The sequence below is a fragment of the Scatophagus argus genome, chromosome 2 (genome assembly GCF_020382885.2).
Source record: "Scatophagus argus isolate fScaArg1 chromosome 2, fScaArg1.pri, whole genome shotgun sequence".
NCBI lineage: Eukaryota > Metazoa > Chordata > Actinopteri > Scatophagidae > Scatophagus > Scatophagus argus.
The window spans coordinates 15,895,335-15,922,052 of record NC_058494.1 but is presented as its reverse complement, the minus strand read 5'-3'; the positions used below and the strand labels follow the sequence as shown (position 1 = coordinate 15,922,052).

Here is a 26,718-nt window from a genome sequence, read left to right as displayed (position 1 = left end):
ACCTCCTTCCCATCCTTTCTTCTCCCCTTGTGCCCTACTCTCCTCGTTTCCTTCACATCCTCTCCTCATCATACTCTCCTTTCCTCTGCTCTCCTGTTCCCCGTATCATTGTGTCCCCTCTTTCTCCTTCTTTTCCTCTTCACTCCCACCTCATACTCAGTGTCAGTTGAACCTCCTTACCTCTCTCAAACCTTTCCTCTCCTCTCCTCTCCTCTCCTCTCTTACTTCTGTCTCCTTCTTGTCCTTTTCTGTCCCTCTTTGCTCATTTTTCTCCTCTCTTGTCACCCTTTTCTCCTCCTTTGCTTGTTTCCTCTCCTAATTACTCCAGTGTTCCTTTCTTTTCATCTCCTCTGCTTGCTATCCTTTCCTCCCACCTTATACCTGCTCATCCTCCTTTTCCTTCGCATCTTCTCCCCATTTCCTACACCCCCCACCCCCCCTCGCTGTCCTCCTCCACCTCTTCTCCCTCTGTCCTTCCCACCCCTGTGTTCCAGCGGAGGAGCAGTCAGTCAGCAGGTTGTTCCTTTGTGCTTGATCTAACCATGTGGCTGCCAGGTTCCTATAGTGGAACATGGTTCTGTCAAGCACCATGGAACGGCCCTGCAAAACCCTACAGCAAGACGCAAGAGACAGCAATCTCTTGTCACCCCACAACCTCTGTGTGTGTGTGTGTGTGTGTGTGAGTGAGTACAGTACAGTGAGCGTTTTTCTGCTATGATCTCATTTTTGATGCTGTTTTGTTTTCGTGCGTGGTTTCTAACAGCTTGCTTCCTAGTGTGACAGGACTGAAACACTACAATATGTTTGTTCTTGTTGGGTGCGTGCGCGCCTGTATACATGTCTTGACAGTTTGTGTGTCTCGTGAGCTTGGCTTCTTTCAGGGCGTGATACACATGCAGCATTTTGAAGTATTGCTCATGGGGACTGTTGCATATGATCATAATCAGTCATGTTTTTGTTTTGTTTTGTTTTGTTTTTTAACATACTGTGTTTGGTTTGTTTTGACAACTCAAACTCCAAACAAAAGCTTCACAGCCCATCTGTATTATCTCAAAATTCTTCCACTGTATCACGACCTTCACTTCACTGAGGAGCCGCAGTGTTTTTGTTGGAACCAGTACCAGTCAAAGCTGGGGTTCGACTCTTGTGTGATGAGGGCATTCTGTGACATCATGCTTGTGGTTGTGACCAGGTACGGAGGATTACCGCAGTAAGCTAGGAGGGGACTGCTTCGCCGACTTGGCTTGCCCGGAGAAGTGCCGTTGTGAGGGCACCACAGTCGACTGCTCCAACCAGAAACTCACCAAAATACCAGATCACATCCCCCAGTACACAGCCGAACTGTGAGTCACACTGTCTACTACAAAGTGTATCTGCGTGAGGTATAGAGTAAACCTCACTCCGGCCTTGATTTCTTCCTCCTCCTCTTCCTCCTCCTCTTCCTCCATCACCGTCTCCTCTGTTGTTCTCTCTCTTTGTTTGTGACCACCTCTTCTCTGTTTCCAGGCGTCTGAACAACAATGAATTCACTGTGCTGGAGGCGACGGGGATCTTCAAAAAGTTGCCTCAGCTGAGGAAGATGTAAGTCAGACACGTTGTAAACATAACAGGAACAAAGCGTCACATGTGGTTGTCGGAAAGTCATACTGAGGTCACACGGAGAAATTAAAATGAACCGCGTGTATTTTTCTACCTCCTCCTACTCGCCATTCTGCCTCCTGTTCTCTCTTCATCTTTCTTCTCTCTTGTTCTCACTCTTTCCTTCTCAATACCTTCTTGCCTTCCTCTCTCCCCCTGCTTCCCGTCCTTGCAGTAACCTGAGCAATAACCGCATCACTGACATCGAGGAGGGGACCTTTGAAGGAGCCTCAGGGGTCAATGAGTTGATTCTGACCTCCAACAGACTGGAGAACATTCACCACCGCATGCTGAAGGGACTCAGTGGCCTCCGCACACTGTGGGTACACGCACACACACGCACAGAGTTACTTAAATGCATATGCAGTCACAATATCACTTCATGTAGGCGTGCAGTATTCAAATGTGTTCTCACATTCTGTGACAAAGTTCACACAAACATTTAAAACATGTGAGCATGCATAATTCACAGGTTTATATTATCATAAATATATCTGTTTTTATTGGAGTTGTTTTTTTTCCCTGTGAAACACTGCACATCAATAAGCGTGTGTGTGTGTGTGTGTGTGTAAACAGCATGCTAAGGAGTAACCGAATCAGCTGTGTGAGCAACAGCAGCTTCGTGGGGCTGAGCTCCGTGCGTCTCCTGTCGCTCTACGACAACCAGATCACCTCCATGAACCCCGGGGCATTCGACACGCTGCACTCCCTGTCCACGCTGTGAGTGCACACACACCCGGACACAAATGTACAAAAGCACACACGCAAAAGAAAACAGCCAACACTTCCATCTCTACTTGTTGTTCTCCAGCAACCTTCTGGCCAATCCCTTCAACTGCAACTGTCACCTGGCGTGGCTCGGTGATTGGCTGAGAAGGAAACGTATCGTCACTGGTAACCCTCGCTGCCAGAGTCCTTATTTCTTGAAGGAGATCCCCATCCAGGATGTAGCTGTCCAGGACTTTGCCTGTGAAGATGGTGAGATGGAGCAGATGTACACACAACACAGTTCTTTTCTGCATTGCCAGACACTGCTGACAGTTTTTCCCCCCTCCCGTCTTTCACCATCCATCTATCCATCTCCGCCAGGTAACGACGAGAACAGCTGCTCACCAGTGCTGAGGTGTCCGGCTGAGTGCTCCTGTCTGGACACTGTAGTGCGCTGCAGCAACAAGGGCCTCACCACGCTGCCCAAAGGCCTGCCCAAAGAGACCACCGAGCTGTGAGTCAAATTTAGTGAACTCATTAACGATTTTACATGGCTGCCTTAGTGACGAGACGCTTTTTCATCGTCCAGTGAAAACCATGAAAGTTAATAAAAACAAGTCTGTCTTCAGCTTTGTGACAATGCGCTTTCTCAGACAATCCAGTGGGTTTTGAATTTAACTTTGAGAAATGTGAGAAATTTCTATATATTTCTCTATTGCATCTATAAGAGAAAGTTCACTCTTCAGTTTAAAGTCACCATATTTGGAGAGAATTTTGTTGCACTGTAATGATTGATATGTATTGTAGGTATTGGCAGCATTTTTTGAAGGATTTCTGGAGCATTTTTAACACTCATTATTTGTTTGTTTTATGCCACAGATTTACCTCCAGTTTAACATGTGTAACAATACACAGGGTCTCTAAGAGATGTGTGTCAAGACCGAGTGCAGACAGTGAAGCTTTATCAGAGGTTTCATTTCCATGCTGATGCTTCGTGTCTGTTTTGAAATTAGGATAAGACATGTAGTCGCCATTATGGCAACATATGGCAAGTTAGTCTTTAACTTACTGAAGTCGTAGTCTTCTTGCTCGGGAAATGTGGGTGAACACAGCGTACAGCCTTCTAGACACAGGTACCCACACTGCAGGCTCACAGAGGATTTTATTCCAGAAACACATCTGAACACACACACAAAATCCCTGATGATCAGAAAACTATAGCCCTAAATTAAACATCAGACTGCGGGCTTGGTGGTATTGTCTATCATTTCACTATTTCTCCTGCGGGGGAATGTGCTTTTTCCAATGTTAACAAAGACTTAATTAATATGCCAGATTAATAGCACATTGTCACATGTTGTAGGAGACGTGCGTACAAGTGTGTGTGTGTGAGAGAGAAAGAGGGGGTGGTTATACTGTATTAGGAAGCCTGTGGGGATATTAAACTCCACTGTTTATTATGACTGCAGCAGTAATGACTGCTCACATCGCTGGAGATGAGGAATTTCCCACATGCTTAAATAACTTCATTTTCTCCCCTCTCATTTTCTCTTCCTCTCTCTTCCCCAATCCTCTTTACATCTTCCACATTTGTCTTTTTTCTCTGTTGTTTCCAAACCACCTCCTCCTCCTCCTCCTCCTCCCCTCCTCCCTCTCTCTCTCCCTTCCCTCAGGTATCTGGATGGTAACCACTTCACTCAGGTTCCTGTGGAGCTCTCCAATTACAAACACTTAACTCTCATGTAAGTCTCACCCACATGGCCTCAGCAAACAGACATTACACACATTCGCTCAGACATTAACTCATAAATCACGAAGTCAGTTTTGCATTTTGAGTTCCCTGCTTTTAAAGACCAAGACTAACTGACTGGTGTTTTAGCAGAGCTCTGCTTTGTATCACTTTTGAAGTAGACCTCATTTGGTCCTGTTGTGGAAATATGTACTGTAATACAGTCTGTTTGTGTGTGTGTGTGTGTGTGTGTGTTGCCTCAGAGACGAAATGCATTTTTGTACGCATGTACTCACAGTGCTGCCTGTGTGTATCTGTTATTGTTTCCTTTTCAGTGATTTGAGTAACAACCAGATCAGCACGTTGTCCAACCACAGCCTCAGTAACATGTCCGAGCTGCTTACCCTGTGAGTCTGGCTTTACATCAGTCCCTTCGCAGTGTGTGTGTGTGTGTGTGTGTGTGTGTGTGTGTGTGTGTGTGCGTGTGTGTGTGTGTTGGCTCAGGGACGCTTTAACAAAACTAAATGGGGAATTGTATAAGGAGTTCCTTTTATTGCACATATTTGTTGCTAAGTTGTCCTGTGGTCAGACGTGAATACTGTCCCATGTGGGCCACTGTACTGTAGGTGACTCATGGAGATATATGAATGAGCTTTTTTTTTCTTTTTTTTTTTTTTTAATGCACTGTTAGCAAGAAAAACAACTGTGTGTGAAGCCTGAAGCAGTTGAAAATGTCACCACGCAGGCAAAAGTACAAGGAAATGCTGACCTCATACTAACAACAGCACAAAACAAAACAGCGATGGATAATAAAAAATGCAGAATAAAAACCGGGCATCTTGTATACATCAGAACATTGTGTTTTCAGTTAAGAACTTTAATGTGTAAATGTAGGGAATATTGCCAGAAAAGGATCAAACTTCCCACTTTAGTTGCCAGATGTTTGCATTTGTACTTCTAAGACGTTATGTTTGTATGTGTGTGTATCCGACTGGATGGACGTGGTTGTGTTTGTTCAACTGATTTGCTCAGTGGCATGTAGTTATGAACAGGACTGTGCTCTGAAAACACCTTGCTGCATTTGATGATATCTCAAAAAATGTGTCTACAATTGTCTCCATGCCAACGTGTTTGTTCTGTGTGTAAAGAATCCTGAGCTACAACCGCCTGCGATGCATACCAGTGAGGGCGTTCGACGGGCTCAAATCTCTCCGTTTGCTGTGAGTATCCATCTCCACACACACACACACACACACACACACACGTGCACACACGCACGGTTGATTGATAACTGGCATCCAGGCTTTTAACATCCAGACTCTTCGTCTACATTTCTGTGCCCCTTTTTCTCTTTCTTCCTCTTCTTTCTCTCAACCTTTCTCAGGTCTCTCCATGGTAACGACATATCGCTGATACCAGAGGGAGCCTTCAAAGACCTGTCGTCGCTCTCCCACCTGTGAGTAACATAAAAACACACAAACATCATTGATCACGTCTTTCTCTAGGACTCCAGTCTGCACCTTTCAACTTGTAGAATTGCAACATAAAGAAAACACATCCTCATGACTAAAAGCCTTTTTCTCATCTGAATGGAAAATGTTTGCTTGGTGAGCAGATAGCTTGATAGCTCGTCTGTGAACGTGCCAAAAGTAATTGAGCAACAAACCCATCTGCAGCTTTCTCCCACTCTTCTCCCACTCTTTTAAAAGTTTGCTCTTCTATCCTAAATTCGCCTGACGCACATGTTTTCTGTTGAAATGAAAGGGTGATATATAGATTTCCGTCCTGCTTGGAGAAATGCTCTGCTTTTTGTGGCTACAATAGCAAAACTGAATTTGTTGCTACTCTCTTTGCTAAATAACTGGGGGAAATCTGCTGAACTGATTTGCTGCTTAAAATGTTAAAAGCACAAAAACACACTTGCACATTCAAAAATTTGGGCTTGTTATATAATAAATGGTCAAACAAGCAACATAAAACACTGGAGATCTGAGAAAAAATAATAAAATGAGGTAACAAAGAACTGAATAATTGACTTCATACACTAAAGAATATTACTCTTCTTTGCTCTCCATTCAGTTTGCTGATGTTTTGTTACATGTATCTCAAAACTGAGCGCTCTGTACAGAAAGCACAGAGGTTATATTTTGTTGCACACAAGTGACAGATGGAAAACTGATGTTCATAACTTTAGTTAGCTGCTGGTGCGAATGCCAGCGAGGGAGCACTTCAGTCCTCAGGACATTAACTAGGATCAGCACCACGGATAGCACTTGTGACAGACTGAAGCTTTTGCTGACCACTAATTTGATATTATCTCGACCCACAAGAGAAGTACAAGCATCCAACTGGCTCTAACTCACCTTTTTACTGCTATGTCAGTTCAGTTGGGTCTGTTTTTTGAGGGAAGCTGAACATCCATCCATCCATTTTCTATACCGCTTATCCGTTAGGGTCGCGGGGGGGCTGGAGCCTATCCCAGCTGACTATGGGCAAGAGACAGGGTACACCCTGGACTGGTCACCAGTCGATCGCAGGGCAAACACACAAAGACAGACAACACTCACACCTAGGGGCAATGCAGAGTAGCCAATTAGCCTAATGTGCATGTTTTTTGGTATTGTGGGAGGAAGCCAGAGTACCCGGAGAAAACCCACACAGGCACAGGGAGAACATGGAAGCTGAACATGTATAACTTAAATCACAATTCCAAAAACTTATTCTAAAATGAAGACTATAGTAAGAAAAGATCACGAAACTGTCAGCTGAGTAATAATAACAAGTGTCAGGTGCTGACAGGGACGGGGACATGAACTTGATCAGTTACTGGTCAGGTAGTAGACAGTTAGGTGATGAATGAGTCATTGTTAAATATAAACTGAGAACAAAAAAAGAAAAAAGAAAGACTCATATTAGACTTACTAGAGGAATGTTAAAAATTTGAGAAATGCTTCTTTTTTTCAAATGCAGCAGTAAGAGGTTACAGTTCACGGGAAGTGTTTTTAAAGTCTGAAGGAATACTGCCGCCAGCACTGCTACCAGCATGAGGGAGATGATCCCAATCATCTCTCTTAATTTGACAGTGATGTAAAACTCCGTCTGCGAGTATTTAGACAGTGACACATTGTTTTGACTCCGTGAATCTGAAATGAAACAGGGACTCTGAGGTTAAAGTGCTGACTTGTCCTGTGTAGCCTGTTATCACAACTGAGCATTGCTGTCATTGTCCTCTGTGTCTCCCTCTGGCCGGCAGGGCTCTGGGTGCCAACCCTCTGTACTGTGACTGCCACATGCAGTGGCTGTCAGACTGGGTGAAGAGTGGCTACAAGGAGCCTGGCATCGCCCGCTGCACCGGGCCCGGAGACATGACTGACAAACTGCTGCTCACCACGCCTTCCAAGAAGTTCACCTGCACAGGTAATCATACACTGTCCCACACATGAAGCACTGAAGCACAGGAGTGCATAAGCACGCCAGCAGATAGACATTACATACATACAGGTATAGCCAGTACCAACACACTTATGTGTCGAGTGTACTTGCGTTTTATTAGGTATCCAAAATACAACATGCGCACACATACACATACACACACAGAGGTAGTTGCCATTAAAAATATACACACACTTGAAGAGGACTCCTAGAGGAGACCACAAGTTGCCATTTACAAATTGTAAATTGGACATGTATGTCCAAAATGCAACATTTTCAAAGAAGATAAAACAGCATTCATAAACATTTCTGGTGGTGCGTTTTTGGCAATTCAGTGATTTTTACAGGACTGTAAACCTTTGCAGTAGCATATTCACCTGCAAAAATTAAAAAAATTGACTGAGATACATGGTTTTCACAGGACAGCAACGATATGTTAAAATTTAAATGTGTCTAAAATCCACAGACTTGCTTGCGAGCATGATTGTGACTGTTACTCATCAAAATACTTCTGCTAACCGTAAACTTTAAACCTTATTATATCACATTAACTATGAATACGTGACTGAAACCTATTTTTAACCTAACCTAACTGACGTAGAAGTCCCGGGGCCTTGTGGTTTTCTGGTGCCAGGTAAAGCAGCTAATCATATTCCAGTACTTCCTCCTCAGCCTCAGCCCCAGCCCGGTTTTCCTTGCCCTTTGAACCAGACTGAACCGCTCTTCTTCCTCATGTTCTCACCTGCACTGTGTGTCCCGACTGTTCGAACTTGATGTTCTGTCATGAAATTTGGGAAGATGCATGTTTCCTGTGCATGCCATGGCCCTGCAAAGGCTAGTTTTAATTTATAATCCAGTAACATCTCAACGTCTGCTTATCACATTCATACAACTTTAATTTACCTTACAGTATAGTACAGCTAATTTGTTACTCATCCTGACAATTTACCGTATTCATCAAATTAGCATCTCATTCTCACAAACTGATGGTATTTGATGCTCACATCATAGGCTATTTCATAATTTAAAAAATAAAAAATACATGGCAGCCATTTTTTTCTACAAAACAAAAAGTTGCCCTCTGAGGAGGGACGGTATATGCCGGATGCTCATAATGTACAGCTGCCTAAGTGTATGTCATCCTATGTCTAACTCTTCTTACTCACATGACAGCTGAACATTATAAAGAATTGTGCGTGTGTGTTGGCGTGTGTGGGGGTTGTTGTGTTTGTGTGTCACAGGTGCAGTTGATATCAATATCCAGGCTAAGTGTGAACCCTGCCTGTCCAACCCCTGCAAGAACGACGGTACCTGCTCCAATGACCCGGTGCACTACTACCGCTGTACCTGCCCCTATGGATTCAAGGTACACGTGCACACACACACACACACGGAAAGCCAAACAGGTCCTATGCACTTTTACTTTCTGAACAGCTTTGTCTAACCCCTGTAATTTGCAGGGGTTCAGTCTGTGGTTAGGACTGCCTTTTGGCTCCATACTCCTACAAAGTACAAACCAACTCACACAGATAGCAAGAAGGTCTCTGAAAAATAGCCCCAATATGTGGCAGTTACAAAGAGCTGCTGAAAGCACTCAGTGAATGTGTGTGTTTGTGTTTGCATGCAGGGGCAGAACTGTGAGGAGCCCATTCATGCCTGCATCAGTAACCCCTGCCAGAACGGTGGCACTTGCCACCTGAAGGAAGGAGAAGGAGGCAACTTTTGGTGAGAAACTGTTAAAAATCTTTTACATGCTGTTTAGTTCTTGCTGTTTAGATCTTATCCCCATAGAGGTTACGATGAATAGGCCTTCGAGTTATTTTGCACAGGGATATGAATCAACACATGGTCTGTGGCTCTGGAGAAAGCTTTTTCAAAGACTGAAAAAATAATCCTGATGGTGTCATTATGGTTATCTCAAATTGGGCCTGATACTTAAAATCTACAAAGAAAAAGACTGAATTAGACATTGGAAGGAGGATCTCACTGTTTTTATTTTTAGCTTGAACAATGTTAGAAACTAAAGGTACATGTTGCTTCTATTTTGTCCTTCCTCATCTTGAATCTGTCTTTTGTGATCCCTCCAACATCATCAATTTGTGTCCCTTTGATATTTTAATTGCCGGGAGGGCAGATGTCTGAATTAGTGAATTAAAACCAGTCATTTAAATCACCTCTGTTGACGTGACGGCAGCACAGGAAAAACCCCAAATGTCTGTTGTGTCAGTTGCAAGGTTTTGCATTGTATGGTGAGGAGATTTAAGTGGCTATGAAAGACTGAACGAAACATCATTCATGCTCATCTTGGCTCCAGGTCGTAAAGTACTGGAATGTTCCTTTATCTTCACCTAAAAAACTGCAGACATCGGTTAGCAGACACTATCAACCAGTTAAAACCAGTGAACCAGCAGTTAGTTAAAACACGCTGTGCGGCCTGTGATCTGCAGACCCTCTGGAGATAATCCCATCAATGATACTGCTGCACCACTAATGACAGGTGTGAGTGAGTGTACAGGACATAAAGGACTCAGGGGACCAGATGTGTCCTCAGTCTGTCTCTGAGCTGGACGACCCTGCTGTGAGAATTGCCTTCTCTTCATTAGGCTGTTTAGTATGAACAGGAGGGGAGCCAACGCCTGTCTGCCCACTCCGAGCAGATTTGAACCTCCCACACAGACAATTAGAGCAGCCCTCCTGCACAACTCCTCCTGTTTCTCTCCCTCTGTCTCATCTCTTGCCCTCTCTCTGTCTTTTCTCTTTCTCTCTCATATCAGTCTTCCTCTCCACATCTCTGTTTCCATCTCTCAAAGCTTTCTTTTCCCTCTCCGGCATAGTGGGATGGAATATTCATTGTGAAGAGCTGTCGTTGACTATATAATGAGATATTAATCCACCCGAGTGTGTGCCGCATAAGAGCTCTTTATTAGACCCATAATATACCGCTCTGTGTGTGCCTGTGTGTGTGTGTGTGTGTGTGTGTACACAGCAATAAACCTGAGTAGTAGTTATAGAGTTGAGGCACGCTCACGTTAACAGAATAATGACTCTCTACTGGGGATATGTAGATAGAGCTGACACTGCTGTTATGAGCAGCATGCAGGGATGGTGTGTGTGTGTGTGTGTGTGTGTGTGTGTGCCTTTGTCATCCAGGGGTTTCAGAGACTTTCTGTTCACGGTGTTCAGTATGTGGCTCTACATGTGTTTCTCCTTTGATACCTGTGTAAGTATCTGCGTATGACCGTGTGATCTCAGGTGTGTTTGTCCGGAGGGCTTTGAAGGCGACGCGTGTGAGATCAACATCGATGACTGTGAAGATAATGACTGCGAGAACAACTCCACGTGTGTTGATGGAATCAACAACTACACATGCATGTGTTCGCCTGAGTACACAGGTACACACTTTTTTTCCCCACTCTGTGTTTCCAGTTCAGATTTTTCTTTGAAAGATATTGTCATTCTTACCGAACACAAAGACATAAGATAAGACAACTTTCCTATAGGATTATATAATGGCGGCCAGTTTGAAATGTTTCATGCTCGTTTGCAACTACTTTGCCCAAGAGCATCGTTTGCTGTTGCCATGGAGAAGAAGACGATCAGAATAAGAGCGAATTCAGAACATTTTGTCTGCGTAGTTGTGAAGAAACGATGTGCCATAGTTGCTAAACTATTCACCCAAAAAATGAAAAGTGAATTGATCAAAAGTAACAATGAAGTAATAATCTCAATGATCTCCATGTCATGATCCTTTGCAGTAACTATGGCAATAAGTGGTAGTTACAGGTGTGCCTTTGGATGTCACTTCCTCTTTGGATAGGCGCTTGTTTTGGTGCTCTTCTTTTGTTTCGCCATAGTAATCATTTACTCTAAATGCTAGCAGAGACCCGAACTGAACACCACTTCAAACACAAGCGAGCTGACGAGTGTGAGGTGTCTGTTTCGTTAACTTCGTCTGTCCTCTCTGGCAGACCAACCACTGCCGGGTGGTGGAAAACGCATCACTAACTGTGCATCGTTTGTGAATTTTTTCCCAGGAATATCACCACAGACATCCATTTCATGATACAAGCACTGTCATCAGTGGGTTCAAATAACTTTGTGCTACCTCACTTAGTGACAGTGACCCAACAGACATTATTTAAATGAAAATCTTGCAGATGGTTTCTTTAAGCTGCAAATTATATTTCTCACGTCAGTCAGTAACGCTGGAAGAAAGCTACAATTTAAAACTCTTTTCAGCTCTGTGATTGGGTGTCTTTTTTCAAAATGCAATTTGGGACAATGTAGTTCTACATTAGGGTTTTTTTGACTTGTACCTTTGACTTTACCAGATATTTTCTAACACAGTCATTCATCTGTTGCACCGATGAGTTTCAGGCACAATAACCTGTAGAATTGCTCCAACCGTGAGAAAAATAAATGGAACTTATTAAACAGACAAATCATGTTTAGATGTAACACTGGTCTGTTGCTACTTGTTTGTCTGCTTTTGCACTGTGCTAACCATCTCTGACTGCTAACCTTTGTGGCGGTGTTCTCTCTTTGTGTTTCTGTGTCTCGCTGTCCTGTGTCTTTTTTTTTTCTTGTCTTGCTCTGCTTTCTATCATCTGTCGTCTGTTTTTTTATTTTTTTCGTGTGGTTGCAGCTGCTACCAATGAGGTGGAGAGAGGTTAGTCTGTTCTTCTCTCTGTCCTTCCCGTCCCTCTTTCCTTCTTTTCATTCTTTCTTTTCTCCGTGATATTCAGCATCACAGATTTAAGGCACCGTATGCGGTCATGCTCCATGTTAGCAATGCATGTCCTTGATGTTCAAACAGACTGCTGACTTTGTAATCCGTCCTCTCAGATGTTGTTCTGCTTGCTGCTTTATGTATATATGTTGTTACCATCCTAAGGTCAAAGTAAATCGTGTCATGATATTCCTTGTAAACATTTTAACATGAAAGGAGGCGGCTGATGCTATTCTACTTTTTTTGTGGTCAAGAATTTCCCATGAAAAGACCGAAACCTCCAAGATGTTGGTCTTTTTCAATGCTTAACAATTTCCACTGCCAGTCTGTGGAAACTGTAAATCTGTAAAAACAGATAAAACTCAGCAATTTCCTTAAACAGCTGGGCACTGTGTTTCCTACCGAACTTTACTCAGAACTGATGAAGTCGTGGTTACGTGCTAGCTAGCCTATGTGGGATCAACTCAAAACAAACTACAGGTTTTGTTGTTTGTTTGTGTTGTTCATTGTTGATTTTGGTCTCTTCATGGTATTTGTTGATTATAAGAAAAGAAAATGTAATATCACCAGCCCTACAATTTAGCTAAATGTAATTTTGACATCCCACAACAAGTCTCATTACACACTACTACAAAATCGCAGTAAAATGTCTGAACAAATGCATTATTGATACTTGACGTATCAATGTAAAATAGGAAGGAAGATGAATACAAGTAAAACTTCTGAGCCTAAAAACTGTTTTATGCACCCACCCAGCCCTACAGGCACTTTACGTATTTCACAGAAGGTTTAACTTGCCGATTGACAAAGAAGCTGTCACAGTTTTTTAGATCCAAGTGTTCTCTTAATGGAAGCTGGGGCCTCTAGACTAAAGATATTTGAACATGCAGTGAACATCTCTGAAACTAATTGTCTTGGAAAAGAAGACACCCATTTAATTATTGCGTATGTAAGGATTTACATTTACAATTCAAAATATATTCAACTAATATGACTACTTCAAAAAATGTGAGGTAGCATAGCATGTAGTTATTCCCAGAGAGGGCTTTGTGCTGTCAGGAGTATTGGTTTAATCCCCGAGGTCTCATCAGTGACTCTCTTGGAGTTCAGAGCGTTAGGAATGTCGGGATGCACGCGGGAATATCATCAGGAAAATGACATTCGCAGAGATGAGATCATTTATCAGACCACTGTGTTGGTCCTGGCTGCGAGAGAGTGATCCATCATCAGAGTACACAGCCATACACACACACACACACACACACACTGAAGTGCAGATGCACACAGTACGGCATATACACACAGAGATGATCAATCATACTAAGATGCACAAGCATAAACACACTGTGAGTGGGAAATATCAAGATGTTTTAGAGTGTAATTTCACTTAATTTATTTTTGAATATATGCAAAGTTTTAAGAAAGTGTTGAGATGATTTGTGTGTGTGTGTGTGTGTGTGCGCGTGCGTGCCTGTGTGTGTGTGTGTGTGTGTGTATGTGTGTCTAGGGGAGCTATGTGAAGAGAAACTGGATTTCTGCGCTCCAGAGCTGAACCCATGTCAGCATGACTCAAAATGCATTTTAACTCCTCAAGGATACAAGTGAGTTTACTACACACACACACACACACACACATTCATAGACATATGTAAAGTAATGATTTCTTGTTTCTCTCCCGTAGGATTTGAATACTAACATTTCGCACACAGAAATAAATGATTTGCTGGTTTTTCTCCACAGAGATAAGCAAAGCAAATATATGATTTCTGGAGGCCAGTACTCTTCATCAGCCACCTTGAAACTCGCTGCTCAGTCTGAGTTCAGAATTAAAAAGCATTTCTTTCCTTATTCTGTGTGTGTGTGTGTGTTAGGTGTGAGTGCACTCCAGGGTACATTGGTGAGCACTGCGAGCTGGACTTTGACGACTGTGAAGAAAACAAGTGTCAGAATGGAGGTCAGTGCATTGACGCCGTCAATGGATACACCTGCGTCTGTCCAGAGGGTTACAGGTGAGGTATACATCCCAGCAGGAAATCACACGTATTGATTAAATTAGATTAAAAGTACGTATTTTCTTTGCGAACATTGACTTACAATAAAAAAGTTGTTTGCATTGCTGACTTCATCTGCTGGCTCTTTTAAACTAATTTCAGCAAATTTAAATATTTTTTGATCTGTCTTTTTTCCAAACTGAGGTGTCACCATGTGCTTCACGTGCTCTCTTTAATGTGGCAAAAACCTCTGCTTCCTCTTCCTGAGACCTGAATATAATGTATTTGCTGCATGTGGTGTAGAAGGGGCTCCCCCTTGTGTTCAATATTTCAGTTCAATTCAGTTCGGTTGATTCATATACTGCCAAATCACAACAAAGTTGTCCCATGACACTTTCCAATAATAAGACCAAACTCTTAAATTACTCATGACTATCATTGCATTACTATCTACCTATCTATCTGCAATATATAGACAAAGGTTTTGGGACACCTGACCTTTACATCAACAGGGACTTAAATGACATTGCTTTCTAAATACATAGAGAGCTCTAACAGCTTCCACTCTTCTGGGAAGGCTTTCCACTGGGGCACAATCATGCTGGAATAGAAAAGGGCCTTCACCAAACTGTTGCCACAAAGTTGGGAACATAACATTGTCCAAAATGTCTTGGTATGCTGAAGCATTAAGATTTCCCTTCACTGGAAGTAAAGGACCAAGCCCAACCCCTGAAAAACAGCCTCATAATGAAGTGTGTCTAGATACTTTTGTCTATTTATCTATCTATCTACTGACAAACATCAATAAGAACAGCATGCTCACACTGAAAGTTTTAAGTCTCTGTAAGTTCATGATATAGAGACAGAATAACAATTAAAAAAACACCTTAAAGGTTGTAAAGAGAATTTTTCACTCAGAGTATCGGAGTACTGTGGTACTCAGAACAGTAAGTTACTTAGCTGCAACTCAGAATTAATGAATCACCATCAAAGCATTGATAGAAACATACCATTATATACCATACCACACAAACAACCATACTTTACTGAAAGTGTCTGTGTGTGTGTTTGTGTGTGTTGCAGCGGGTTATTCTGCGAGTTCTCCCCTCCGATGGTCCTGCCTCGCACCAGCCCCTGTGACAACCACGAGTGCCTCAACGGGGCACAGTGTGTTGTAATGGGATCGGACCCCCGCTGCCAGTGTCTCCACGGCTACGAGGGCGAGCGCTGTGAGACGCTTGTCAGTGTCAACTTTGTCAGCCGCGAATCGTACCTTCAACTTCCCTCCAACCTCCTCTCACAGGAGACCAACATCAGCCTACAGGTTTGAGCTTTACAGTTTCAGCACATTATTTAACAGTTCATTCAGTGAAGAAAGCTCTAAAAACTCACTGTGTACACACACAGGTAGTGACAAGCTGGTGGACATACGATGACAGAGTATTTTGAGTAAATATTGAACTTGAGTGGGACGTAACAAGGTTATACGTAAATGCCATAAAACAGCTTGGTTCTGCTGCCCCCAAGTGGCCAGAAAATTATTATAGCATCGTTGTTGTCATTTTACAGTGCTGGACTGGTACTTGTACTTACGGTTTTAACACTAATGTTGTGCTTTCAGATTGCCACAGATGAGGACAGTGGCGTGTTGTTGTATAAAGGAGACGATGATCACATTGCCATGGAGCTGTACAGGGGGCGCCTCAGGGTCAGCTACGATACGGGATCTTACCCTCCGTCTGCTATATACAGGTCCATGCACACATAAGCAGAAATGTCCAACAGTGCACTCAGTGATGCCGCGTTGCTGTGATGGATGATGCAAGCGTGTACACTGAATATCTCGACTCTCTCCCTCAGTGTGGAGACAGTGAACGATGGCAGCTTCCACGCTGTGGAGTTGGTGGCGTCAGACCAGACTTTATCTCTGTCAATCGACGGCGGGCCGCCAAAATCTATCAACTCCATCAGCAAGCAGTCCACGCTAAACATAGATTCACCACTTTACCTGGGAGGTAAGGACTTCAGTACAGTGTGTGTGTGTGTGTGTGTGTGTGTGTGATGTGTTGGTTATGTGCCATAGATATATATATTGGAACATAAGATATATATTTTTTTGCTCTCCTCAAATTTTTCTTCCTGTGCTGTTGCATTTTTTAAATTTTTACTGATTGAGTGCATTGATCATCACACAATATCCTACAGAGGGCCAAAAATCACAAAAAAAGTTGTTTTCTATTTGAGCAAAGGCACAGATAGATTAGAGTTAAAATCTCTGGCAAAGACCATCAAATACAAGTGACACTAATGTGTATTCCTGCAATCCTGATTTGAAATTTGCAGCCAAACAAAATATTGCATCCATTTGTCTCACAGAAAGGTTCTGAGAAACGGGTTCACCGTTTTATCGATGGCTGGCGTGATTACTGCTCTCTTTAGCCAAGAAAATGATGAAGTGCAGTTTATTCAGAACACTGCGGCACATGTTCTGACCGAGACCACAAAGAGAGCAGATTGTGTAAATTCTTTCAGTTGATGGTTTGCAGTCAGACGACTGACAGTATAATAAAATCTAATTAATTTTTAGCTTAGTTCAAATAGCTAGTAAAACTGGTTTTACGATTTAATCTGTTGCCCTTTAATCTGTCCTCATATGGGACCTTTTATAATTTTTTCTGCTAATTTGATTTTGGTTTACTCTGTGCCCTTCTCATATTTATACTTACATGTGTACTTCTGCAGTACCTCTAATCCCTCCTTTTTTCATCCAGGTATGCCTGAACGCGCCTCAGCCTCGGGGGGTCTCTCATCCCTGCAGCATAGCTCAGGAGGACGCAACGGCACAAGTTTCCATGGCTGCCTCCGTAACCTTTACATCAACGGCAAGCTCCAGGACCTGGGGGCCGGGCCGGGCTCTGGGACTGCAAAGAGCACCACCAGACAGTGGCTGGGCCACGGGGTGGAGCCAGGCTGCCAGCCCTGCCAGAGAGGCGCCTGCGTCCAGGGTGACTGCCACCCAACAGGGCATCGTGGGTTCACCTGCACCTGCCACCCGGGCTGGACGGGGGCTCTGTGTGACCAGCAAGTCAGTAACCCCTGCGATGGCAACAAGTGAGTGTTTCTTGTGCTACTATGACTGTGTGGTGTAGTACAAAGTTATAAGCTTTTGGATTCAAAGGGAAAATGAAATAATTGTCCACATCTTTATCTTTCTTGTCTCTTCATCCTCAGGTGTATCCATGGTACCTGCCTTCCAATCAACTCCTACTCGTACTCTTGTCGCTGCCAGCCTGGTTTTGCTGGCGTACTCTGTGATGAGCAGGATCAGGATTCAGCCAACCCCTGCAGTCTGTCTCGCTGTAAACACGGAAAATGTAGAGTGTCAGGCCTGGGCAAGGCATACTGCGAGTGTAACAGTGGATATACAGGAGAGGCGTGCGACAGAGGTGAGGAAAACATAGACGCACATGCAGCATATTGAGTGTGTCTGTGTGTAAATCAATGTTTACTGTAAACTGTCTCCTCACGTTCTTCTAAAAGTAACATCTAATGCAGTTCGAGCTTTTGGATCTGAAGCATGTTTCTCTCGTCTGAACTTCTAAGCCTCTGCTTTGCTGTTTGTTAACGCTCATCTCTCAGCAGCGTGCGTGTGTGTGTTTCTAACTGTGTTCAGTGTGTCTGCATTAACGCTTCTAACCCGCTGCTTTTTCAACTCAGCATCTCCTGAGCCTCCTCTTAATCCCTCGCGGGGGATTACTCAGGTGAGACTTTTGCAGTGTCACTTTGTCTCATTTTGCTGTCCTCCTCTTGTCCTCTATGTAGTCCTCTGATATGCTGGATTGCCTTTTTTTTTTAGTTCTTTTCACCATTAAGACACTAAGTCACTAGTAACCTTTCTGTTTCCTCCTCATGCCTGCAGAGGTGGCCTGCCGAGGGGAACGGGTCCGAGATGTCTACCAAAGACAGCAAGGCTACGCGGCGTGCCAAACCCAGGAGAAGGTCTCCCGTCTAGAGTGTCGGGGCAGCTGCCCGGGGGGAGCAGATGGACAGGGCTCCTGCTGCACCCCCCTTCGCAGCAAACGTAGGAAATACACCTTCCAGTGCACTGACGGCTCCTCTTTTGTCCAGGAAGTGGAGAAGGTGGTCAAGTGTGGCTGTACAAAGTGTTCCTCATAAAAAAGAAAAAAACAAGAAAAAGAGACAACACCCTCGGCAGAGTTCCACCCCTCCAGATATGTTTTATGTTCCTACCCACCTTACTTGATCCCTTATCCCTGATCCAAGGTCCTGATTCCTCCACAGACCCCCACCAACCCAGTTTTTTTAAAAACCTTTAAACACATTAAAAAAAAAAAAAAAAAAAGAGAAACAACTAAAATAGAGTTTCTTTCCTTGTCAGTGCTGGACTGATGATTGATGCTTCCTCGGTGGGGATGTTTGAATTGTATTGTAAAGTACAAAAACAGACTTATTTTTTATTATGAAGTGGAGAAAAAGACAAAAAAAAAAACAAACAAAAAAAACAAACAAAAAAAAACACGAGTTGACTTTTTCCTTACATCTACTTCTTTATGTTGGTCATGATGACTCCAATGGTGTGCCACACTGTCTCTTCCCTGGAGGACTGACCGGTCATTGACGGATGACCACCTCCTGTAGACTTCCTGCTTCCTGTCTGTGAGTTGTGTCTTCTTTTAGGAGTAACCTTAACTGGTAGTACCACAGACTCACCACTAGGAGGAGCTGCATTGAGGCACGGGAGACGGAGGGCAGTGATAACCACCTACAACACAAGAAACCACCACTGTAGTCTGAGGTCTCCCTGAACAGGCCTCCTGAACCCTCTGAGACTGTGTGCATGATCCTACACACAGCTTGTGGTATTTTTTACAGCTACTGAACAACACAAATACAAACACACACACACACACACACACACAAATGCTCTCACCTGTAGAAGTTATACATATTACCTGCCAGGTTAAATACACTATTCTCCGTTTATCTACCCCCAGTCATGAATGACAAGTATTTATTGTATCATAAATACCTGTACTTATTCAGTAGATCCCCTATGTATCAATCTGATTCTTTTAATATATATTAATTTATATTTGTCCTTATTTTTGTATTAAAAAAGACATAATCTGTCAAGATAGCTGAACTAACAAAATGGTGTCTTTTATTTTGGTTGAAGAGAAGTTGTTTTTTTTTTTTTTTGTTTTGTTTTTTTTGATCACTGAAACTATTGTGCTTGCCAGAGACCTTAGTTACATTTTAATCTGCAAATGTGACGTGAAGACATTGTATATTTTTGTCGCGTTTCCTGAGAGTTTGTACTGTGCCATTACCAGAAGGTCTTTATATTAGAGTATAAATGTATAGATAATTTCCCTACCTATGTATTTCACACACAGATCTTGTGAGTAGCATTGACCCTAGAGGATGCTTAGAACTGTTTTTACCTTTTTAACAAATTTATGCTTAAAGAATACTGTGACTTTTTCTAAATGAAACTACTTTGTTAGCCCCTTGGTCTTCGACGTTAACATGTTGCTGCTAAGTTTTTGTACCGTAGACTTGGATCCTGATCTGTATGTTATATAGAACTTCCTGCTCCAACTGTACAGGGGCACCTTGTGTAACAGATAAATATGTCCCCCCAACTCTACACATGTGCATTGTGCTTTATATTTTCCCTTCTCCTCCATCCCCAGACTAATGTCAGTTCCCTGACTGATGTTTGTTTATTAAACACAATATTTACCTCACACTCCTCAACTTTGCTTTTTTTTGCCTTTTGTCTCACTGAGAGGTCAGAATTGTTCTCCCTCAGCATCAGAGACTGATTATTAAAGAGTTGAAGCACAGTAATGTGGACAGCAATCAATATTTTTTAAAGGTGCTGTGCATAAAGTGAAGAATACAACAGGGACTTCATCCCCACATTTGTCCCAACACCTGTGGGATGAACTGGAGCCAGGATTTTTGTCCAACATCAGCGCAAATGCTCTATGGCCTGAATTCCCACAGAAACACTTGTAGAAAGCCTTCCCAGAAGGGTACAAGCTGTTATGTATTTAGAATGCAACGTCATTAAAGTTCCTGTTGGGGTGATAGTCAGGAGTCTCAATACTTTTGTCTACATTTTGTATGTTTTACAACGGTTGGGACAACCGTGTCACAGACCCAGTTGTCCCAAAGCAGTTAAGAAACAGACAAACAGGGTCCACTTTTCAAATGAAATGTTGAGTGAAATGTTCCTTCATTAAGATGAACATGGACACTAGTTTATCTTGAATTAATATCAACATGCATGTCGGAGTACCCAGAGAAAACCCACGCAGGCACAGGGAGAACATGCAAACTCCATACATAAGGGCCCATATCATATCAGATGAGTATTAATCCATCCATCCATCCATTTTCTATACTACTTATCTGTGCAGGGTTGCAAGGGGGATGAGTATTAATCTTTATATGTAAATTGTCCCCAAGAAACTGACTGTTTTGTCCTGTTTGAGAAACATTTTGTAAAAAATTCAGCACCCAACTATATTTTTTGTATGTTAGAAATTATTTTGGCAATCATTTTTAAATGAAGCGCTACATCTGTGACCACTTTTTAGAGATATACGTTCAGTTTCAGTCAGAACAAATCACAAATCGGTTTGAGGTTGAGAGCCCCAGACAGGCTAACACAAAGCTGGTTTTGCCCTTCCAATTGTTTTGTTTGCTTGTTTGTTTGTTTTTGTTTTTTAACAGTAAAACAAATATGTAGAAAAATATGCCAACCTTATCCTTTAAAGTTTTTATTATATACATAAAAACATACTTGTGTATTTTTGTCCATAATTGTAAGAATTTACTGTTTTCAAGAGAAGTTAGTCAACTTCCACAACTGTATACAGACCATCAGGGTATCTCAGACATTTAGAAACACAAAGTGAAATACAAAGACTATAACAGAAATAACATAACAAAGAAAATGTACTCTGTCACATGTCTGGATGGAAATTTCATCATGCCAAACTTGAATGAGACCATAGCTAATGTATGATAAAAGTCAATATGTATATGTATGTGCAACCTTTAATATGTATCTCTAACATCAATCTAACCTTCACTGTCAAAACTAACTGTAACAGCAGCCAACAGGACAGCTCCCAGCAAGGTGCCCTCTGAAACACCTTCACTTCTAAGCTGACAGTCTGCCTGTCACAGTTAAGGTCGATGTGGGCAGTTTATGGGAGGGCGGATGGCACACAGGATAACACAGGATGACAGGGATCAGATACACAGACGTAAGCATCAGCAGGGTGTTCTGAATGAGCGTATCATTGGACAGAGACGATACTAAAGCTGATAAATGAGCTGAGCAGCTAAAAACAAAAGGAGACAAAAAAAACAAACAAACAAAAAACTACCTAGAACTCAAATACCTTCCAACAAGGCCGGGAGGCATAAAAAACATCTCAAAAGAAAAATCAAAATGCCAGCATAGTTATTTGAATATAAAGCTCCATAACTCCATCTGTTGGAGTGCTGCTTAATTACAAGCAAATATTCACTGTGTTATTCAAGGCCAACAACACGTCAGAGGCACAAGTATGGTTCTCATGTTCTCAATGTATGACGTCATTAAGAGCAATGCAAATAAATCTGAACTGAGCTTTCAGTGGCTACAAGTATGTATTTCCCTTTTTTAGTCACTGATTTCAGGTCCGGTTGTGACATTAGACTGACAAGATGTGCAGTTATGAGCTACGTATGCAAATAATCCTTTCAGCGGTAAAACAGCAAGACAGCAGCCTCGGTCATCTCTTTGGAAGCGCTCCAGCCCTGCTCCCTACCCAGTCTGTCCCAGTCAAACGATGGGAAGTCCCCACACTGATCAGGGTGGAAATATCCACCTCCTCCTATACAGTACTAGAGACACACACACAAAAAACACAACAATTATTATTGCACTGTGTCCTTTTCTGTGCCAACTGATCGACAACATTGCAATGACAGATTCAGACTCACGTGTTCAGTGTTGCATCCAACGACTGGTTTGATCCCAGAGCAGATAGCCATGGCTGCACGTTCATTGTTTATTGCTCTGAATGTGATAAAACCTGGTTCAAACTCCCCTTTCGCACAAACAGAAATGACAACACAGTGATGTTTTCTTTTTTTCAAATGCTGGCTTAATGACAACAGAGTTTGGTTTTGGACACATTTAGTTGGGTAGTTTCTTAAGCAGTTACAAGATGTTTCAATGATAACCTTTAAACCTTTAAACTCTGAAAGGTAATTAAATATTCAACAATTCTATTGAACTTTTTACTTCTTGGGTTGGGTCCGTACAACATTCTGGTGGACTCTGTGTCTCCGTGGTCATACACAATAGGAATAGCTGGTCCTCTGTTTTGGCACGAGCCAATGTTGTATCTCACTGGATATTGCTGGAAGATGGGACATATTTCAAGAATCAAGAGTCTTTATTGTCATTATGTGAACATAACAAAATTTTGCAAAGATTCCCGGCTTAAAGGCACACATCTAAATAACACAAACACACACAAAAAAGAACAGTTATGAAAAATATAAAACACAGAGTAAAGTAAACAAAGTGCAGCTTAGTGCCAGTCCCAGTCTTTGGATGCCCTTTGTCACTAGGGCATAGACCTGCAGATTGTCATGTGGAGTTAATTATTTTTGGTGTTATTGTGTTGGGCTGCTGGGAACTCTTATCTCTGATCAGCTAGAAGGTGTGGCAGTTAAAAATTAATAATCTAGTATTAAACTGCAGGTAAAGATTGACTAGCTGAAGAACTTTGTCTTAAGGTTATTTTGGTAAACACCAACAACCAAAAAAAGGCCTATAGCAATTTTATAATTGAATTTCAAATGTTTTTGTTATTTCCATGCAACTGAGCATCCAAAACAACACAGTTGATGGAGGATTAAAGAAAGGACCCTTAAAATAAAATCATCTGCTGTCAAGTTAGTATCCTGTGTCTGAGGGTCAACTGACCACAAATGACAGATTATGATGTTTAAAACAGAATAGTCGTACACAGTTATAACTGGCTGCTTTTTGAAATATAATTATACAGTATACAGCATTTGATAGCAAAGCGACCATGGGATATAAGCTGGATATTAAGTCGAAATAGATTCCACAGAGGCTGCTTCTTATTTGTCGTCTAATACAAATACGTACAGCCAGGAATTATTACTCACATTGTCCATACCTCATTAATTTTTTTTAACCTATGTTATAACTTAACAACACAAAGTTGTTACCTTGAAGAGCTCAAAGAGGCTCCCTCCATAGAGCCTGAGGAAGTGGTTGTTGGTGTGGTAGCGGAGGATGGCTCCCACGTTCCAGTGCTCCATGGGGAAGTTGTTGGGAACGTGCCACACAGACATATCTTCTGCTACTATATCATAGTAACCTGGATTCTGTGAATGTGCACACACTATTGTCATGACTCTAATCGTGGTTTAGTACATTTAACTTCTGTTCATTTTGCTTATTTTAGCTTCCCTGACCTTTGTTTTTTTAATTGACAAATAAAAAGATAAATGTAACCCCAATGTGACCCAAGGAGAAATTTCACCAAACGCTTTTTATCATATCTTATCATGTATGTTATTTCAATGTTAAGGTTAAGGTTTTTTTAGAAGCATTTTTGTTATATTTGTCAACAAACAAATCTGTAAATCCAAGAAATCATTCAGTTAATTGCTTGGACAAAAGAAAATAATAAATCCTGGTGTCTGTTGCTGTTACAGGAAGTGCTGAAGTTATTTTAGGCTGTAAATTGTTGAATATCCAACCTAATACTTGTTCAACAGATAAGTCAGTAGCACAGAGCACACACGCCCAGCCAACTGTCTGCCAGAAATTACATTTTTATGCAACTAATTTACAGCAAACAGCAGCACATTTTTAAGGAAAACCAGTTATGTTAGCTACTTACATAATGAGGAAATATTGCTTGTCCCAAAAATATGAGGTGATATTTTTTTTTTTATATTCATAAAACAACACTTCTCTAATCATAACCAAAGGGATTTTGTTGCCTAAACCAAACCATAAGCCAAAGCCTGAACTGGAATTGTGGCTTCTGGTGTCAGAGTCCCGCCTTTGTATGGCTGCTTTGTATGGCTGTCTGACCACCTCCCTGTGACTCCAGCGTGGCACATAAATGTATTCATTCATTATTTTTTCACAGTAGACATTTTGAGTTGTCATAGCAGAAAAGTTACTTTTCATGTGACAGTCAAGTTGTTTCTGCACCTTAAAATCATCTGAAGTGGCCCCCTCTGCTGTGCCAAACGTGTTTCTGTTGGACCAGTTCCCATCTCCATCTGGCAGATCAGCAATGTTGCCCTGCTGGCTCGACCAGCGGTCACCCACAGTGCATCTTCCATAAATGCTGTTTTCGTGGACGCTCGCCACAAGCGTCCAGCCGCCTCCTGCAGTGGTCATATCACAGAAGGTCTGGTAGACCATTCCATTAGCCGTGGTCAGGTAGTACAACCCATCTGGAAGGATCAAAGTTAGTGTTAATGAGCAAAAATGCCTGTTTATTTTCAGGAAACATATACGTTTTTGAGACATTGTGAGTGACATCTGTCAGCTTTGAAAGAAGAAACATTTACCTTCTTGATCACCATATGTGTCCTTGATCTCTTTGCAGCTCCTTACAGCATAGCTGGACCTTTTCTGTAATTTCTCCAAATCTATAAAGCTTGTCCTGGTGTGGTTCTGTGTCTCCTTTTCTGAAAACAAAGCCAGTTTCATTTAAAGAAGAAGTTTAGATAGCAGTGATAGTGAAAATACAGTGCATGGGAATAATAGCAATTTGTACATGTACTGTGTGTGTGCGCTGTACCTAATATATCATGCAAAGAAGGAGCAAATGTAAAGGATGCATGATGCACTGACACCAAAACCACCAAAAGTGAAACAATATGGTGAAACATCTCTGTGAAAAAAACATATGAATTAACTTTAAGTCATAGACACTATATAGTAAGTTATACATCAGAATATGAACTTAGCTTGGAGTTAAGAGAATTTGTAATAATAGTTTTTGCATCTTGTGTTTTGCTGTCTTTCCTGCTTCAATCACCGATAATAATGAAGATGGTGACAATAAACGAGCATGAAGTTGGGTGTTAATTATTTAGTCTCTAGAGGTTTCGCTGGTAAATGACTCTCTGCCCTGTATTTCAGAGGATGAACATCTCAAGGGAATTGCCTGAAACAAACTCGGGGGGAGACAGAAATCATCCTCAAACTGTGACATCTGAAACAGAAAATCCAAAAAAAATGCCTAACAAAAACTTTAAAGATTCGACACATGTCGTATAAACATCTAAACATACTAGTAAAAGCAATATCAAAAATATTTTCTCTTTAGGAAAGTCCCTTAACGTCACATACCTGAAGACTGATATGCATGAAAAAACTGGTCACGTGTAATGTAATCAAAGTAAGATGAACTTTATGAGCGTAGTTATTTATCCTACTGGATTTTTTTTCCCTTTTCATCGTCATCTTCACTTCCTGCATCAGACACGACTTTCCCATGCATCTGCAAAATTCCTTACACTCATTTGAGACATTTTGATCTACTATTTCTTTGAAAAACTTGATCACATCCCAGGGCTACACATCACATACAGTCGGTTGTAATGTCTCAAAAATTGTAATGGAAATGCAAACCAAGAGCTGCAGTGTGTCCCTAAAGAACCGAAGAGCATGTGAATGAATAGCAGGATAAAGAAGAGGAACAGCTAAGACCTTCTATATCTACCATCTACTGTATGTCTTCCGTTTTCTAACAGCCCTATTGAGCAGCAGTCAATATTCTCAAAAGGTAAAAACATACTTATTACCTCACTCTTGAGCACATTAATATCAATGAACAATAAAACCTGAACAAAATTCAACTTTCCAAAAAAAAGTTAAACCTTGGTGTTACCTCAGTAAAAGTGCAAATTGTAAACTCTGTCCTGGGTTGAAAGATATCCACTCTCCAGTTGGAATAAGATTTCTTTTTTGTTGGCAGATTGCAGGCAGTTGATATATATTTGTTGTTGCCACGTGACACTTGTGAAGTCAAGGTTTGAGCTGGGCTTATAAGCTATTGATTGTTAATCATCAACTAGACCGGTCGGATGTTTTTTAACCGTTGCAAAATGTTGGATTTTCCATAACCAGATGTTCTACTGTGTTGCAATCTGCGTTGGGAAAAGAACTCACAGATTTTACTTAAGTACAAATAGCAGTTCCACAGTGTGGAAATACTCTCTTACAAGGAAGGTCATTCAAATTTGCGGAAATTTACTTAGATGAAAGCACAAAAGCATCAGCATCAAACCAAAGCACCTAAAGTAAAAACACTCATAATGCAGAACTGCTAACGCTTTTCAGAATAAGGCAGAATAATTTCAGAATAATTTTAACTGCTTTACACACCGCTGGG

General features: G+C 41.8%; 2 protein-coding genes across 5 annotated transcripts in view; one reads left to right on the top strand and one right to left on the bottom strand.

The window, feature by feature from the left end:
- The window catches only part of slit2 (slit homolog 2 (Drosophila)), an 82,790-nt gene extending 61,611 nt beyond the window's left edge, over positions 1 to 21,179 (top strand). For 2 of the 4 annotated variants that reach the window (XM_046413783.1, XM_046413788.1), the window contains 22 exons: positions 1,193 to 1,343; positions 1,507 to 1,581; positions 1,814 to 1,957; positions 2,215 to 2,358; positions 2,450 to 2,616; positions 2,728 to 2,860; positions 4,020 to 4,088; positions 4,411 to 4,482; positions 5,224 to 5,295; positions 5,460 to 5,531; positions 7,329 to 7,492; positions 8,749 to 8,873; positions 9,135 to 9,232; positions 10,760 to 10,899; positions 13,744 to 13,837; positions 14,108 to 14,245; positions 15,311 to 15,551; positions 15,849 to 15,979; positions 16,088 to 16,242; positions 16,999 to 17,338; positions 17,459 to 17,673; positions 18,147 to 21,179. In XM_046413783.1, the coding sequence (XP_046269739.1) occupies positions 1,193 to 1,343; positions 1,507 to 1,581; positions 1,814 to 1,957; positions 2,215 to 2,358; positions 2,450 to 2,616; positions 2,728 to 2,860; positions 4,020 to 4,088; positions 4,411 to 4,482; positions 5,224 to 5,295; positions 5,460 to 5,531; positions 7,329 to 7,492; positions 8,749 to 8,873; positions 9,135 to 9,232; positions 10,760 to 10,899; positions 13,744 to 13,837; positions 14,108 to 14,245; positions 15,311 to 15,551; positions 15,849 to 15,979; positions 16,088 to 16,242; positions 16,999 to 17,338; positions 17,459 to 17,673; positions 18,147 to 18,403 (3,197 nt within the window). In that variant the 3' untranslated portion in view covers positions 18,404 to 21,179. Of the gene's footprint in view, positions 1 to 1,192; positions 1,344 to 1,506; positions 1,582 to 1,813; positions 1,958 to 2,214; positions 2,359 to 2,449; positions 2,617 to 2,727; positions 2,861 to 4,019; positions 4,089 to 4,410; positions 4,483 to 5,223; positions 5,296 to 5,459; positions 5,532 to 7,328; positions 7,493 to 8,748; positions 8,874 to 9,134; positions 9,233 to 10,759; positions 10,900 to 13,743; positions 13,838 to 14,107; positions 14,246 to 15,310; positions 15,552 to 15,848; positions 15,980 to 16,087; positions 16,243 to 16,998; positions 17,339 to 17,458; positions 17,674 to 17,944; positions 17,989 to 18,146 lie in introns of all 4 variants that reach the window. The other 2 variants (XM_046413801.1, XM_046413794.1) reach the window with 2 other exon arrangements.
- LOC124072398 (intelectin-like) lies at positions 21,024 to 26,369 on the bottom strand. Its single transcript, XM_046413809.1, has 8 exons — positions 26,215 to 26,369; positions 25,120 to 25,212; positions 24,887 to 25,006; positions 24,522 to 24,769; positions 23,522 to 23,680; positions 22,560 to 22,677; positions 22,256 to 22,362; positions 21,024 to 22,156 (listed from the first exon to the last, which is right to left on the bottom strand). The coding sequence occupies exons 2-8, from the start codon at positions 25,208 to 25,210 to the stop codon at positions 22,013 to 22,015; spliced, it is 987 nt and encodes a 328-aa protein (XP_046269765.1). The 5' UTR covers positions 25,211 to 25,212; positions 26,215 to 26,369; the 3' UTR covers positions 21,024 to 22,012.
- Between the last annotated feature and the right edge of the window lie 349 nt (positions 26,370 to 26,718).